Source organism: Artemia franciscana, chromosome 5 (assembly GCF_032884065.1).
Source record: "Artemia franciscana chromosome 5, ASM3288406v1, whole genome shotgun sequence".
Taxonomy (NCBI): domain Eukaryota; kingdom Metazoa; phylum Arthropoda; class Branchiopoda; order Anostraca; family Artemiidae; genus Artemia; species Artemia franciscana.
In genome coordinates, this window is record NC_088867.1 from 60,356,163 (window position 1) to 60,372,698 (window position 16,536).

At 33.6% G+C, this 16,536-nt stretch overlaps 2 protein-coding genes across 2 annotated transcripts; both read right to left on the reverse strand.

The window, feature by feature from the left end:
- Positions 1 to 2,554: 2,554 nt before the first annotated feature.
- LOC136027668 (small ubiquitin-related modifier-like) lies at positions 2,555 to 11,619 on the reverse strand. The gene is made up of 3 exons (XM_065705114.1): positions 11,525 to 11,619; positions 5,384 to 5,521; positions 2,555 to 3,456 (listed from the first exon to the last, which is right to left on the reverse strand). Exons 1-3 carry the CDS (start codon positions 11,531 to 11,533, stop codon positions 3,325 to 3,327), a joined length of 279 nt encoding a protein of 92 aa, XP_065561186.1. The 5' UTR covers positions 11,534 to 11,619; the 3' UTR covers positions 2,555 to 3,324.
- A 4,347-nt stretch (positions 11,620 to 15,966) lies between these two features.
- On the reverse strand, positions 15,967 to 16,536 carry LOC136027779 (protein FAM200B-like). Its single transcript, XM_065705241.1, has one exon. It carries the CDS (start codon positions 16,534 to 16,536, stop codon positions 15,967 to 15,969), a length of 570 nt encoding a protein of 189 aa, XP_065561313.1.

Below are 16,536 nucleotides of genomic sequence, written 5' to 3' on the forward strand. Positions count from 1 at the left end.
TGTCTCCGGAGCCGATTCGAATTGAAAATGAAGCATCTGAGACATAAGATCCTTCTATATATCAAGTTTCATTAAGGTCTGATCACCCTTTCGTAAGATAAAGATACTTTAATTTTCCCGTTTTCGACGAATTCCGGTTTCCCCCTCCAACTCCCCCCAATGTCACAGGATCTGGTCGGAATCTAAAATAAGAGCTCTAAAGCACAAGATCCTTAAATATCCAATTTCATTAAGATCTGATCACCCATTCGTAAGTTACAAATACCTCCTTTTTTCTAATTTTTCCGAATTACTTCCCCCACAACTCCGCCAATGAGAGCGGATCCGGTTATTTCCGTCACATATCTTGGACTTGTGCTTATTCTTCCCACCAAGTTTCATCCTGATCTCTCCGTTTTAAGCGTTTTACAAGATTTCCCCCCCCCCCAATGACACTGGATCCGGTCGGGACTTAAAATAAGAGATCTGAGTTACGAGGTCCTTCTAAATATGAAATTTCATTAAGATCTGATCAGTTAAAAATACCTCATTTTTTATAATTTTCAGAATTAACCCCCCCCCCACCCCCCTAAATAGAGCGGATCCCTTCCGGTTATGTCAATCACGTATCTAGGACTTCTGCTTATTTTTCCCACCAAGTTTCATCTAGATTCCTCCACTCTATGCGTTTTCCAAGAATTTGGCCCCCACCCAACTCTCCCCAATGTCACCAGATCCGGTCGGGATTTAAAATAAGAGCTCTGAGGCACGATATCCTTCTAAATATCAAATTTCAATAAGATCCGATCCCCCGTTCTTAAGTTAAAAATACCTCATTTTTTCTGATTTAACCGCCCACCCACTCCCCCCCCCCCCAGATGGTCGAATCGGGGAAACGACAATTTCCAATTTAATCTGGTCTGGTTCCTGATAAGCTAAAATATACCAGATACCAATATTAATTGCTAAAAGTCTTAGTATTTTTAGATTTATTAACGCCAAAAAGGGAAAACGTTTAAAATATATTTTGCTTCTAGTTAAGCATAAATCACGTTCTAGTCTTTAGAATGCACAGGGGACATTAGTCCTACTCCTTTTTACGGAAAACCCCTGCTCGTGTGACACTTGACCTGCTTAATTATTGCAATTTCTGTTCGTTTTGGGTTTCATTTACTTATTGATAGTAATTAATCTTTGTTTTACGCTGGAACTATTATTTTACCTTATTTCTGTTCGTCTTTGGTTTAATGTAACTCTACTTTTCTTTGGAAAAAGTTTTCGTATATTCAATTTGTTCTATAGCTGACACGTTTTTTTTTCACACAGGTTATCAAAAGGAATATTTGTAAATTCCTTTTACTAACCAATCTGTACAAATATTCTCGGTGTTTCTCATTAAGAACTATTTGTACTATATATTTGGATGGATGGATGTGGGGTATTACCCCACATACACATTTTAATAAATGGATTGAAAAGCTGAATATCTTTGGTCATCTATAGGGCTTAACTATTTAATAGTTATGAGTTAGTTATTTAGTTATTTTGAGGCCGAATTTTCTAAAGAACTAAGTTAGTTAGAGGAGAATTTTCTACAGGGGATTTTCCACGTGAAAATTTTTCTATGAAGTGAAAATTTTCCAGGTGAGATTCTACAGAAGGGGGGGGGGAAGGGATTTCCTGGAACGATCTAAAAACAACCAGAATTTTTTTAAGTTACTTTTTTAAATGAAAGGAAGGAACAACATTAAAGCTTAAAACGAACTGAAATTATTCCGTTAATGAGGAGAGCTGCCTCCCAGTTATTTAGTTAGTTATTAAACTATTTATCAGTTATTCATTAGACCCCAATATGTTACAATCTTGAGAATAGACAAATATCAACTGACCAAAACTTAAAAAGCATACGTTAAATTCGTGCTAAGATATAGTTTGCTATGAAGGAACCCCCCACTGCGAGGCTGCAATCTATCAATCTTTGAATCAGGAAAAATAATGGAAAAATAGGAATTTTCGAAAAAAAAATTTGAAACAGCATACTACAAAACTAAAGGAAAAACAAATTAATCTTCACTTAGTACATTTTAGACAGTGCTTAAGCTATCCACATTAAATTACGTTGCAAACAAATTAGTTTTCTTATAGCAAGAGACAAAGAGCACATTCCACCCCTTTCCTACCCTTACTATATCAAAGGGCTACTATTTAATACATGCATACTTCATTCCGCAAGTCTATTTATAGTACATTTCCTATGGCCAAAATTAATAAGCACATACATGTTGGAAATCAAAACTCCCTACTTGTGCCTACTGTATTCAAGGACAACCAGAGAGGGGGAAATCCCTAGGATCCGAGTTTCAAAGGAGGCACATTTCAAAAGGAAGAGGCAAGGGGAGTGATTTCCCCCAGAACCCTAGTTTTTCACTAGCACTGACTGTACTTATACACTAAATAAATGTTACTTACTAATAAAAAAAAAACAAAAAAAAAAAACAGTAGGACAAAACATTTTAATTAAATTTCATTAATGTTTCTAATAAAAAGTAGGTTTTAGCCTAATTTAATAACTGGCTTACTAAACTTACAAATTTAATTTAAAAATTGGTTATAAAACCATCTCTAGGCTAATAAAATATCTAAAGCTAAACTAGTCAAAACAATAAATAAGGATAGCCACCCTTTTATTCTTCATTGTTTAGCCCTTCTTCATTATCCCAACACCTACTTAAATTACTGCTTTAAATTTACTAATTTACCTAAAAACATAATTTTAATAATTTACTAAAAACTATATCTAGACTAATAAAAGGTCCAAACCCGAACTGGCCTAAACAAAGAAGAAAACTAAATAAACAAGTGGAAAACAAACAAATAAGAAAATCTTGAAAAACAATCAGCGGTTTTCTGGCCAGTAGGATAAGAAAGTAGAATAATTATACAAAAATTCAACAAAGCAATGGAGAAAATTTAAAGCAACTACAAAAAGAAAATAATCTAAAATCAGTTAAAAATAAAAAAACAAACAATTAAACTAAATGTACACAATTACAATGTAATTGCTAAATGTAAGAATTAACAGGTGAAATATCCCTTTCTTTTTTATTCTACTTTCCCATTTTTCTTCCTACTGGTCACATCCCCATTACTGCTTTTAAAATTGTCTTCTTTGATTTCTCTTAACTAAATAAAGGGAACAGAGAATCATCATTAGAAGATGACGTTTCGTTTTTAAAAAACTTTTTTTTACAAATTTATTAGCGACTGATAATAAAAAAAGAATTGAACATATTTAATTTTCTTCAAGCTTAAGATACAGGAGAATTTTGCTGAAGAGAAATCCAGTTAAAAACCTCCAGTTTGTTCCTGATACACCTCAATAACATCATCATTCTCCATTTCTAGTTGTTTGGGTGTCTCCTCATCATTGATTCTCCTACCATCGAATAGAAAACGTAGCGAGTTAACTGGTACACCCTAAGAGAAAGAAGGACATTAATTGTTGGGTTTTAATTATTTTAATTAATTAACCAGGTTCCCAAACTTCGATTTGTTGGTATTTTCAATGTACCATAACATAGCTTAAACAATGTGTTCCTCAGATAAGCTAAAAAATCATTTATCCGAAATATTTCAGCACTTATCGAGGTTCTCAACTGTTATTACTGTCTGCAAATTGGTTTTAAATCAGACTTAAGAACCTATTCAAGCAACTGGTTGCATTTTTTTTTCAAAGTTGAACATACCCAAGAAGTGAAGTTAGGTTTATCCAAATGAAATATACAAAAATATGACGAAAATATAACACTTTAGCTGCCCAAAACGCGTTATATTAAATACCCAACCATTAACCACATCTATATGTTGAATATTTAATAAAAAATACACCTACATCATAATTTTCTCTCTCAAAACAAGCAAATCATAACCGATTGCAGAAAGGCAAACCAATCTTAAAGAGAGAAATTCTGCAATTACCACAGCATTTCAGCAATTACCAAACTTCTCAACCTTAAGCTGTGTCATAATACTTTTTGCAAACTGATTTTACAATCAATTTTAAATTAAAGCAATTAATGAAAAGCATTAGTTGAAAAAATATGTCTTTGTTCTTTGCATAGAGATGAATCACACAAAAGATAATTTAACATTATATTATTATTTTTTTCTACTTTCTTCTTCTTCTTCTACTTTCTAGGTTTCATACGAATCTTAAACAAAATCGAACAATAAATTAAAGCTCTATCGTTTGCTCTTGGAGGTTTACATTTTACTATGCTTTATTACGGCATTTCTCTGATCCTATTGTTCTAAAAAGGCTTTAGTGACGAATTCTTTTTATTTCTTATAACCAAAAGTGACCATATAGCATTTTTTTTTAAGTAGCCTAAGTAACAACCAATTTATTCCTTATGACCAAAAATATCCTTATGATGTATTTTTTATGGAAAATAAAGCACAGTATCCAATTTGGGTTCTTGGATTCTGAAACATAAACACTATTTTTACAAGTAATAGTAAGGTACATTAAACAATTACTTTCTGGATAAATTTGTCTACAGTATTTTATAGATAGATAGTTAAGCTAAGTAGTTGGCTCTCGAGTTGAAACTTGAACGTTTTATTCCCCTGGCACTGATTATATCTTCAGAATATTGAAGTTAGGTTAGACAGCAATTACTTACTCTACTAAATTTTATTCCCTGGCACTAATTCTATCTTCAGAATATAGTTTAAACAGCAATTCTTTACTCTATTAAATCCATTTTTTATTATCTTATTATTACTTTTCTTGAAGGGATCTTTTTTCCTTTTCTTTAAATCTTTTACCACCAAAAGAGGAGATAAGCCAAATATAAACCAAATTACCAATTATGAAAATTTCAATTTTAGTCCCTTAATTTTTGGGACATATATCTTGGAAGATACTTTTTAAGATTTGGTTTACTTCAAGATATAACAGTAGTTTTACACTTTAATTACAAAAAAAAACAAAAAACACGGAAATATTAAAAATAAGATGAACATATAATTTTAAGGCAATGAAAATATTTAAGTATATAAAGAGCTAAATTAAATTCTACATTAATTGTGAATTCATTTTAGCCTTTAATCTACTTTAATTATAAGAGAATCTTATCACTCAACCTACTTCACCATCTATATTGATAAAGGAGGCAAAATTTTACTAGAATAACAAGTTATCACTTCTTCATTGCAAAACTTTTTCAGTTTCCTCATTTGGGTTTCCCTTTTACAATTTAGTTTATTTATTCTCTAATTTAATATTATTAATCAGGCAAGTACAATTTAGAATTTTCTATTTATAAAATCTTAGCCCTCGTATCTACTTTACTATCTAAACTGATCCGGGAGGCAAAATTTTACTAGATTAATCACTTACCACTCGTTCACTGTATGACTTTTTTAGTTTCCCCATTTGGGTTGTCATTTTTACTCTGAAATGGATTTCGTTACTATCTTGTCCAACAACTTTTAGCTTAATGTACTCTGAGTTGGCATCTCCAGCATCTTTGTTTTCCTAAAATAAAGGTTAGGATCAAACTTGAATGCAAAACATTTTCCCCAAAAGACACTCCCTACCCAGTTTCAGCCCACCTTTGATTATTTCTGAGCTTGTTTCTATGTATCATCCAATTGCTGTTTTACCTACAGATATGAAAAAACGTTTATCCCCTAGATTACTCAAAAAATTAACAAAACATCCAAATAATCTTTTTCTTAAACTGACGTCTTATCATAAACAAGAGCACTTATTTTAAAACTTAGAGAAGTATATCAGACTTTCAAAGTAGAGGACTTCAAAATAAGTCTCATAAGAATCAATATGAAAACTTAAAAACAAATGAACTATCCCATGTGAGAGGGTTGCATAAAGGGTTGAGGAAGGGAAAGCTCCCCTCCTCATATATGCGATGTTTTCTGTTTGTTTTAAGTTTTAAAGTTACTTCTTACTTTAATTGAAAAAACTTATTTTTTTATTTAATCTATGACTATTTTTCAAAGCATGCCAGGGAATCCCCTTCCCTACCCCCCTCTGATACAAGCTTCCATAGAAAACTTTTCCTAGAGACTTTTCTCCCCATGGAAAATCCCCCTGCAGAAAATATGTCCCAAAAATTTCCATATATTTCCCAATAGCAAATGTTGTATAGGATCAATGGGCAAATTGGATAGCTTACAGTCCTTTCTCCAGGGACTATGGGGGTCATTCCATACCCAAAAACATAGTTATTGGATGTTTCAACTATGATAAATCAAATAAATATCTCAAATTTTGATTGGATGTCTTTAGGGAAAAAAGAGCAATGGGTGGGGAGCTAGTTGCCCCCCCCCCCAATCTTTTAGGTTACTTTAAAGGGCACTAAAATTTTTGAACTATGGAAAACATGAGAACATCATAAAAAGATAGACTCTCATGCACTGCCAGTGATCAATGTTGTTTTATAAAAAGAAGGTGAACTATCATCTAAAATTGAAGCTTTTTGATCAAAGAAGAATTTAAATTTTTTTTTTGACTTTGTAATATAAACTGAAAGTAAACCCAACATTAAAATAATAGTTTAAAGGTTTTAAAGAATTAGGGTTTGTGCCTTAATAAAAAAATATATTTGGACTAGTGGTTGGTCTCTAGAAGGAAACACTAAAATTCTGAAAACTATAAAATTCCTAAAAGCACATCACTTTACTTTACCACGCTTCACCTTAAAAGTTAAATACATAGCCCAAATTATGTATTTTTCCAATTTCATGTCAAAGTTTAGTGCTTAGATAACACACCTCTTAAAAATAGAAATGCAACTGGAAATATAAAAATTGTTAATTAATAAGTTCATTAGATTAGATTGTAAAAAAATCAATGCCTTTGGATGGTATGATGTGATAATAAAAGCTGTATATAGGATTTAAAATCAAATGACAAGTTTGTACCTTAAGTCTACAAGACCAAAAAATAAGGACTAAGGTATCATTTTAAGGACTCAAAATGGAATTAGCAAAGAAAACAATTAGCATATTTGGAAAGAATATAAAAAGATACATTGAGTGATGTGTTCATCTTCTAAATAATGAAGCAATTGAAACATTGGTAAATTTACCTATGTCTGATCCTATTATGGGCGGATGCTTGTCATGGTAGGCCTAGTGACCATCATTTTTTAGGCATTTTTCTGGCATCTGACATAATAATCATACTAATCCAGATCAATGGTGTTAACTCACCAAAAAAGTTGGGAGTGGACACATTTATTTTACAAAATCTGGGTGAGTGGAGAAACAATTTTTCAATGAAGATACCAAAAACAATATTTTTCACTGTAAATGCCAAAAAATTATGTTTTACTAACTCAAGGATTGGCAAATGTCCCCAAATTGGTACCAATGATAAAGATTGTTGAACAAGCTATTTCTATATATATATATATATGTTGCAAATTGATCTTTACATCAGCAAAGCATTTCAGGAAATTTAAGCAACACCAAGATTAACTTTCTAATAAACTCAATTACTCATTCTTAGTACTTCAGGGGAAATCAACCATGTCTAGGGTAGAAGGACTGCTACTTGAAATAATCTGGGCTAGCCATTAGATCATTAATGCCTACCAACCAGAGAAAATACATGATTTAACCAAGCATAAATGACATTATATGTATATAAACAATTCAGTAATTTTAAAAATAAAATCTTTTCTTCAAAATAAAAAAGGACAATAATAATAAACTGAAAATTTAGAAGATTGAGATTATTATTAGAATTAAAAAACTGAAAGTAAGCTCAACAAAAAAGTAATATCCCTGTTAGTACTTATTTAAAAGGTGTTTTTGTTTCTCATCTTGGAATTTTTTCATTTAATTTTACATACAGTTATGAGGTCCTTCTAAATATCAAATTTTGTTAAGATCCAATCACCCCTTTGTATGTTAAAACTACCTCATTTTTTTCTAATTTTTCAGAATTAACCCTCCCCCAACTCCCCCAAAGAGAGCAGATCCATTCCAGCTATGTCAATCATGTATCTAGGACTTGTGCTTATTTTCCCCACCAAGTTTCATCCTGATCCCTCTATTCTAAGAATTTTCCAAGATTTCAGGTTTCCCCATCAAGCTCCCCCCCAATGTTACCAGATTGAATTTAATTTTACATACAGGCTTTTTTAATTTAAAAAAAAAAGAAAATCAAAATGAAGTATTGACCTTGGCTGTAAACTGGGGACTATGCTGTATTTTGGGGGACCAGTTGAAATACTATAAAGCACCTGAAAGTTCTATTTTAAAATGTTTACAATTTTTACTTTATAATTAGGAAGTAGTTCATTGTTTCTTTTATTTGTGATGTTTGAATCAGAGAACAACTTTATCAAGTCAATTTGTACAGGTCCCTGACACGCCTACCAATTTTCATCATCCTAGCACATCCAGAAGCACCAAACTTGCCAAAGCACTGGACCCCCTAACTCCCCCAAAGAGAGCAGATCCAGTCCAGTTACATCAATCAGGTATCTATGACATTTGCTTATTCTGCCCACCAAGTTTCATCCCAATCTTCCCACTCTAAGCATTTCCCAAGATTTCTGGTTTCCCCCTCAAACTCCCCCAATTTCACAAGATCTGGTTGGGATTTAAAATTAGAGCTTTGAGACATGAGTTCTTTCTAAATATCAAATTTAATTAAGATCCAGTCACCCAATTGTAAGTTAAAAATACCTAATTTTTCCCAGTTAACATCACCCCCAACTCCCCCAAAGAGAGCAGATTCAGCCTGGTTATGTCAATAATGTATCTAGGACTTGTGCTTATTCTTCCCACCAAATTTCATCCTGATCTCTCTACTCTAAGCATTTTCCAAGATTTCCTGTTTCCCCCTTGAACTTCTACCAATATCACCAGATACAGTTGGGATTTAAAATAAGAGCTCTGAGACACAAGGTCCTTCTAAATATCAAATTTCATTAAGATCTGATCAACCATTTGTAAGTTAAAAATACCTCATTTTTCAATTTTTCCTCTACCATCCTCCCAGATGATTAAATCAGGGAAATGACTGTTATTAAGGCAATTTGAGTAGGTCCCTCAAATTTCATTTCCTGGCACTTCCAGAAGCACCAAACTCACCAAAGTACTGAAAATCCCCCTAACTCCCCCAAAGAGAGCAGATCCAGTTCAGTTATGTCAATCCTGTATCTAGAACTTGTGCTTATTCTTCCAATCAAGTTTCATCCTGATCTCTCCACTTGAAATGCTTTAAAAGATTTCTGTTTCCCCCCTCCATGTCCCTGGATCCAATTCAAATTGAAAATGGAGCATCTGAGACATAAGATCTTTCTACATATCAAGTTTCATCCTGATCCCTCTATTCTAAGAATTTTCCAAGATTTCAGGTTTCCCCATCAAGCTCCCCTAATGTTGCTTTCTAAAATCCCACTTCAACAAAACTAAAAATACATAAAGCAGGCAGGGTTTTGAAGCCTATGGAAATTTTGGGGTTGGGCAATATGAATGAGTAATGACATAAAAACAATATGCAATCATCAGAATCTAGCTATATGAGGTAATTAAAAAAAAAGACATAAAACTAAAATATCCTTCCTTCAAACTTTTAACACCACAGAAGCTTGCCTTTGACTAACTGTAATTTCTGGCAAAAATAGGGTTGTAATGATGGAACATCATGATCATAACAAATAAGGCTTAACCAATCAGCAAAGAGTATGTCATAAATATCAACTAACAATTCAACTGATCAGAATACAGACCTTGCCCTACTGCCCACAGGGCTAATGGACTAATATCCTTTGCTCTATAGGTGATGTTACCTATAAGCAAAATCAGATGTTTGTTTTGCTCAAAGTGAAAATGAACCCTGTTGGATATTAGCATCAATGGATGCATGAGTTTAATTATCTTTTGACTTCATACTAGACAGAAATTACCAGTGAAGACTGGAATTAGTATTTAAAATAGGTAAAATTCTACTTTAGCAACTTTTGGCTATCTTGGAAAGGGGTTATATCAGGAAAATGAGACTTTCAGGGATGGGTCTAAAGGCTAAAGTATGTCACAGAAAGGTTTTTGAAGTACCTACCTTTACTCCCTCCCCCTCTAGAGGGTCCTGACCTTTGCATTTTCAGAACTAAAGGCAGAGAAAAAGCAATTGGTAACTGAAAATTAAGGTAAATGTTGTTTTGTCAAAATTTCAATAGGCATAGACCTGTCATGTAGGCAAATTTCAGGGCCCTCTAGAGGGAGAAGGAGTGGGGGTGGGTACTTCAAAATACCTTCCCAGGATACACTTTAGCCTGTAGACCCATCAAGTCACTAAAGTAGAATTCTCCCTATGCATTTTAGTTTGCCCCATGGAAAAGGGTTAACCAGAAATGTTTAGACAGCTTGTGATGAAACTAAACAATCACCAAAGTAGCTAAGCTAGAATTTTACCTAACCTGACTAATTTATGTTAAAATCTGCAATTTTACCATTTTTATTGCATAATGATAAGTGGTCTATAGGCTATAACACAAGTACCAATCTCTTGGTTCCCTGCTTACAACCAAGAGTACATGATGGATAGAAGCAAATCATATGAACTTCCTGTGTTTTTTCCTGAAGTTCTCTAGGTACCAATGTGGAGCTGGCTTAAATCTAGCTTGGCTCTCAGTTGTACCACTGATTAACCAAATATTCAGCAACATTAAGACTTGAACCCTTAGCCCTATATACATGGGATGGTAAAATTCTAGTTTAGTGACTTCTTGCTATCTGGGAAAGGGGTTATGCTAGGAAAATGAAACTTTCAGGGATGGGCCTAAAGGCTAAAGTATGTCCCAGGAAGGTATTTTGAAGTACCTACCTCTACTCCTTATCTCTCTAGAGTGTCCTGACCTTTATAAATATGTGTATTATAAAAGTAAAACCTTGCATAATAGATCTTCTGCCATAAATGAAGTAGCCTATAACAAAATTGTTTTCAGCTTCACAACTTTGCTCAATCCCAATTTATAAGGTTTCCTAATTTTGAAAAAAAAATTGATATGGCTCAGAATTATACTAAAATAACAGGAATTGCATCTTCAGAACTAAAGGCAGAGAAAAAGCAACTAGTAACTGAAAAGTAAGGTAAAATGTTGTTTTGTCAAAACTTCCATAGATATAAACCTGTCATGTAGGCGAATTTCAGGGCTCTCTAGAGGGAGGCAAAATGCGATTTAAGGATTTAAGGAGCAGAGGTGGGTACTTTAAAATACCTTCCCAGGACACACTTTAGCCTGTAGACACATCCCTGAAAGTTTCAGGGTTACCTAACCTAACCTCTTTCTGAGATAGCAAGAAGTCACTCAACTAGAATTTTACCACATGGGATTTCAAGCCTAGCATGGCAACCACTCAGCTCTTTGGCAGTTACACTGCTTTCCTTCAGAAAAGGGCACAGACTAGACTGTTACCAAAATGTATTAAGCAGCCAGACATTGACCGAATAAAGAACATGTTCTCCATTGCTGGAATAAATTAATAAAATAAGACTTACATCAGCCATGGTGAGACGAGTGAGAGCAATCAAAAAACCAGTTACCAAGAATATGGCGTGTCTTTTTGAACGGCAAGTTAGTGATGAAAATGGCGCAAATCATCATTTTCATGAATATCAATAGTGCTATCTAATTAGAGTGAAGCTAGAGAGGGCGCTATTATCAAAAGGAAAATTACCAACGCTTTCTTAGAGTTCAGTAATTAACTTTTCTTTTTTACCTATACTAACTGATGCATACTTGTTTTTATCAGGCTCTTTAAAGATGAGGATAACGAAAGATTAGACCAAGCGTAGAATATTGGAAGCTACAGTAGTCAAATATGGTTCTTAAACGTGGATGCATGGGAAGCAATGGAAGATTTGTTAAATATTATTCAGGAGAGTCGTCTACAGATTGTTTTTGGAAACTCATCTAACTGACCATATTTTAAACAGTAAGCTGCACAAGAACTGCTGTTCTTTCCTTCTTTCAAGAGCTGTAATGAGAAAAAGACTGTGATCAGTTTTTCCACTTCGCATGCCTCGAAAATTGGTATGGCGTGTCTAAAATTCGGTAGGAAATCGGTAGATGGCTTCACGCTATCGGTAGAAAAATCGGTTGGGAATTTCTAAACATGCCCAAACCCTCTAAGTGCATTTTAATTTCGCAAAAATGCTCAATTTTCTGCTGAAGTCCTAGATCAACTCAGAATTAGACCACTCAACAACGGTCTATCGACTTACGATTAATCATACGATGATTTAAAGCAATGTTTTCTTTAAATCTGCAAAAGAATAATGGGGTGTTGTTTGATCTCGTTGTAATAACGCGGTTACGAAACGTTACTGTCGTTGCAAATGCAGCGTTTTCAGTGGTTCTTGTAAATCGCTAGTATACTAATATGGTATACTCTTGAGCTAGCGGCGATTCTAAAATGTTGCAAACGCGGCATTTGCAGTAGTTGCTGCAAATCTGCAGCGCCTGTGAACCCGAATGCTCACATAAGGAAAGAACGATTTTCATGTATTAATTAAATTGGCAGTTGGTGTTTATGCCTACGTGGGAACAAGATATGTTTAGACACGAATATATTGCCTGGCGCGTGTGTAAACACAGATGCTAGCTAGACACGCATGAGAACAAGGCTTAAAAATTACAATTTCAATATCCTTAGTTATTATTTATGGAGTCCTATTCTACTAAATCAGGTACTGTTCATCATAGTAAAGCATTTAAATTGGACTTCAAACAACAAATAAGATACTGGATAAAAATGATTAAAGCAACTGATACGCAACTGCAAACGAAGGAATCAAGCCTATGATAACGTCGGTAGAATACTTTGATTGAATTCTAATCTACTTAATTAGGTACTTTTCATCACAATAAATCAATAAAGAACACTTTGGTATACAAACAAAAAATCAGGAACAGCGGCAGTTTCAAACATCTAATGCAACTCGAAACAGAAACTTTTGCTTTTCCACCGTAGACATACATCACTAACATTCTGAAGCCTTAGCATAGAATCGTATCAGTACATACGTTGATTGAATTCTAATCTACTTAATTAGGTACTTTTAATCATAATAAATCAATAAAGCACAATTTGGAACAGTGGATGTTTCAAATATCTAATGCAACTCAAAACAGAAACTTTTGCTACTATAAACTAACTTTGATCACTCTTATATACTCTTCAACTGTCGCAGATGCTCTTACTTCCTTTAGCCGTTTCTCTAGTTCATGAGCCAACTATCAGCGATTAAGAATGCATATTCATCCTCTTCGTCCCGCATTTAATACGGGAGATAGCAGATAAGGTCAGTGTCGACAATTTATTTTGTTTATCAGTCTTCACCTCTTTTAAAGTGCTGAAAAGACGTTCTGCAACAACATTCGAGAAAGGCAGTAAAAACAAAAAGTAAATAACCTGCCTTAGATTTACAAACCTTGGTTGACCACTTGGGGTAACAATGGAAAAAACGAATCTACAATATTCTACAATATTCTACCTTCGGAACATCAACAGAGCTTTGTTCACACCATTCCGAGTCAATGGCAGCTCTAAGACATGTAGGAGGGAAATACTTAACTGGAGGTGATGCAAGACTAGAAAGATTCAGCTTAGCAGCATTTGAAGGCTCTACAAGACAGGACATCTCATACAAATCATTATCAAATACGAATCCGATTTTGATCTGTGCAACTGCTTCCTTGTAAAATTCTCTTGCTGTGAGGTACACCTCCATCTCTTTATTATGGTCCACCTTAGGGTCGCTCTCTACAAGCTCTGAAATAGCGAGCTGGGCATTCAGCGCCTTTCTTATCCGCAGAGACTTTCTAGGCTTCAACTCCCGTCGTTGAAGTTTCATAGACGTCGCAATGACCTCGTAAATGTGTTTCGTATAATTAAAGGAGTGGATGATGTTGATCCAAATTTATTTTTTAAATTTAGCCATTATCACTCTACTCGTCAGCATGATTATAAATTATATCCCCCAAGACCACTGAAAAAAATTGGTCAATTATCTTTTGTTAGTAGAGTTGCCGGACCATGGAATGGTTTGCCTTTGGAGGTTGTCGAGGCAGAGAGTGTTCGAAATTTTAAGAGTGTATTAGTAAATACGCCTTTTTATTTAGACGCTTTTGTTGTGTAGTGTCGTTTTATTTAGTAGTTTTTGCTGTTTAGTTTGTCGTTGCCAATTTACTTTAGATTAGTATTATGATTTTGTGTTTTTGTGTTTTTTCGACAAGCATTGATGCTTACCGCTATTCGTAATAATAAATAAATAAATAGAATAAATATTTTGGATATCTACATCAGGGCTTCTTAAACTTTTTTATATAGCGACCCCCTTCAAGCTTAGGAAATTTTAAACGACCCCCTCCTCCATATAATGAAATATATTACCGTAGATGTAGATGTAATATCGCACCGTAGATGTAGATGGAAACGTTGACGGGATACTGGTCGTAATAAAACACAATAAATAGAATGACATAAAACTATATCTATATATTCAATAGAAAAAATAAACTTTTGTAACAATTTTTTTAATAAAAACATATTATTAACATAAAACAATATTAATGTGACGGACGTGATTGTTTATTTTCACACAAATAATTAAATCTAGGCTCAATTTGAGTTAGTGCATATCGTAATAGATTTTCAACGTTTATTAAAGTTGAACGGTATTTTGATTTTATGTAAGTTAATGTGGAAAAGGCTGATTCACATAAATGTGTTGTACAAAATGGCAGTAATTTGTTCATTGCCATATCCGATAGTAGGGGATATTCTGATTTGATTTCTATCCAAAATTCATGCACAGGCACTTGAGAAAATCTGAGTCGCAAGGTAGTATCACTTGTTAATTCGGCAAATTCTTCTTGTGCTTTTAAGTTTAAAAAATTAATTTCTTCCATTTCAACTGAAAATGTATTGCAAATCCATTGTTGCGTATCGATATCATTGGGAAAATACCTATGCATGTAAACTTCCATTTCTTTCAAATGATTAACTATAATTTTTGTTATATGAGTATCTTTTTTTGAAATATTGTTACTAATTATATACTCGTCGGTAAATGGAAACATTTCGAGCGATCCACTTTCCACTCTCTTCTTCCATATAAGAATTTTTTTAACAAAGGCCTCAAGTTTATTTTTTAACATAAACATATTAATGCAAACTCCCTGCATTGATAAATTCATATCATTGATTTTATCAAAAATATCTGCCAAATAGCATAGCTTGAGAAGCCATAAATTATCGTGAAAATAATCGGCCATATTAGAATTTTGCTCTGTTAGAAATATAAGAACTTCATCTTTTAAAGTTAATAATCGTTTCAAACTTCGACCTCTTGATAGCCACCTAACTTCAGCATGTAGCAATAAACTTGTATAATCCGAATCCATATCAATGCACAAATTTTTAAACAATCGACTATTAAGTGCTCGACTTTTAATAAAGTTAATGATTTTGACTGCATCAAAAAACACAGTGTTTAATTCTGGTGCAATTTTTTTAACAACAAGTGCCTCTCGGTGAATCATACAATGTGTAAATGTAATATGATCATTTCCAGCTTTAACAAATGCTGTAAAACCAAGATCTTGTCCGGTCATTGCTGCAGCACCGTCCGTGCACACACCAACACAATTTTTCCAATTTAATCCTTCTTTTTCAAAAAACTCATTTACTTTTTTATATATATCTTTTCCACGAGTATGACCTTCCAGAGGACGACAAAACATGAGTTCTTCCCTCATAAATATGTCTTACAAAAAGTAACAACTGTGCCATTTTTGGCACAGTTTTTGGCACAAGAATTCAGTTCATGAATTCTTCCCTCATAAATATGTCTTACAAAAAGTAACAACTGTGCCATTTTTGAAATGTCTGTCGACTCGTCCAGTTGTATTGCAAACTTTGAGCTGTCTTTAAGCCTCATAAGAAGCTGTTGAAATTGATCATTGCTAATGTCTGAAATTCTTTTGGACACAGTGTCATTTGATAATGGAATTTTACTAATTTCAGCAGCATACTGTTTTCCATGAACAATTCAGACATTCTTATAGCTGCAGGTAGTAAAAGTTGTTCTCCAATAGTAAAAGGCTTTTTCGTTTTTGCTATCAAATACGAAACTTCATACGATGCCAATAGATATTTATCATTCAAAGTAACATACTTCTCCAAAGTGTTCTTTTCTTTATTTGATGTTTGCAAAAGACGCTCAAAATATTCCATTGGCTTTTTTGATAACGTTGCATGTTTAGTATTCAAATGTCGTTGCAGTTTTGACGGTTTCATGCTTTCTGCAGCCAAAACTTCTTTGCAAATTAAGCACACTGGTTCTTCTTCATTGTTGTGAGAAGAGCAAGTGAAGCCATACTGCAAATATGATTCGTCATATTTTCTTTTTTTTGTTTTGCTAGAAGTCGGATTTGAAGCACTGCAACTTGGTTGTGACGGCGTGGCATACTTATTAGTTGGAATTTTAAGTTGCCATTTATCCAT

What these genes read in the sequence shown, in the direction of transcription:
- LOC136027668 (XM_065705114.1), bottom strand. An exon ending in AGTCATACAGTGAACGAGTG is followed by an intron (nt 3,457 to 5,383) that starts GTAAGTGATTAA and finishes TCTTTCTCTTAG; the next exon opens with GGTGTACCAGTTAACTCGCT.
- LOC136027779 (XM_065705241.1), bottom strand. Translation starts at nt 16,536, where the DNA reads ATGGATAAATGGCAACTTAAAATTCCAACTAATAAGTATGCCACGCCG.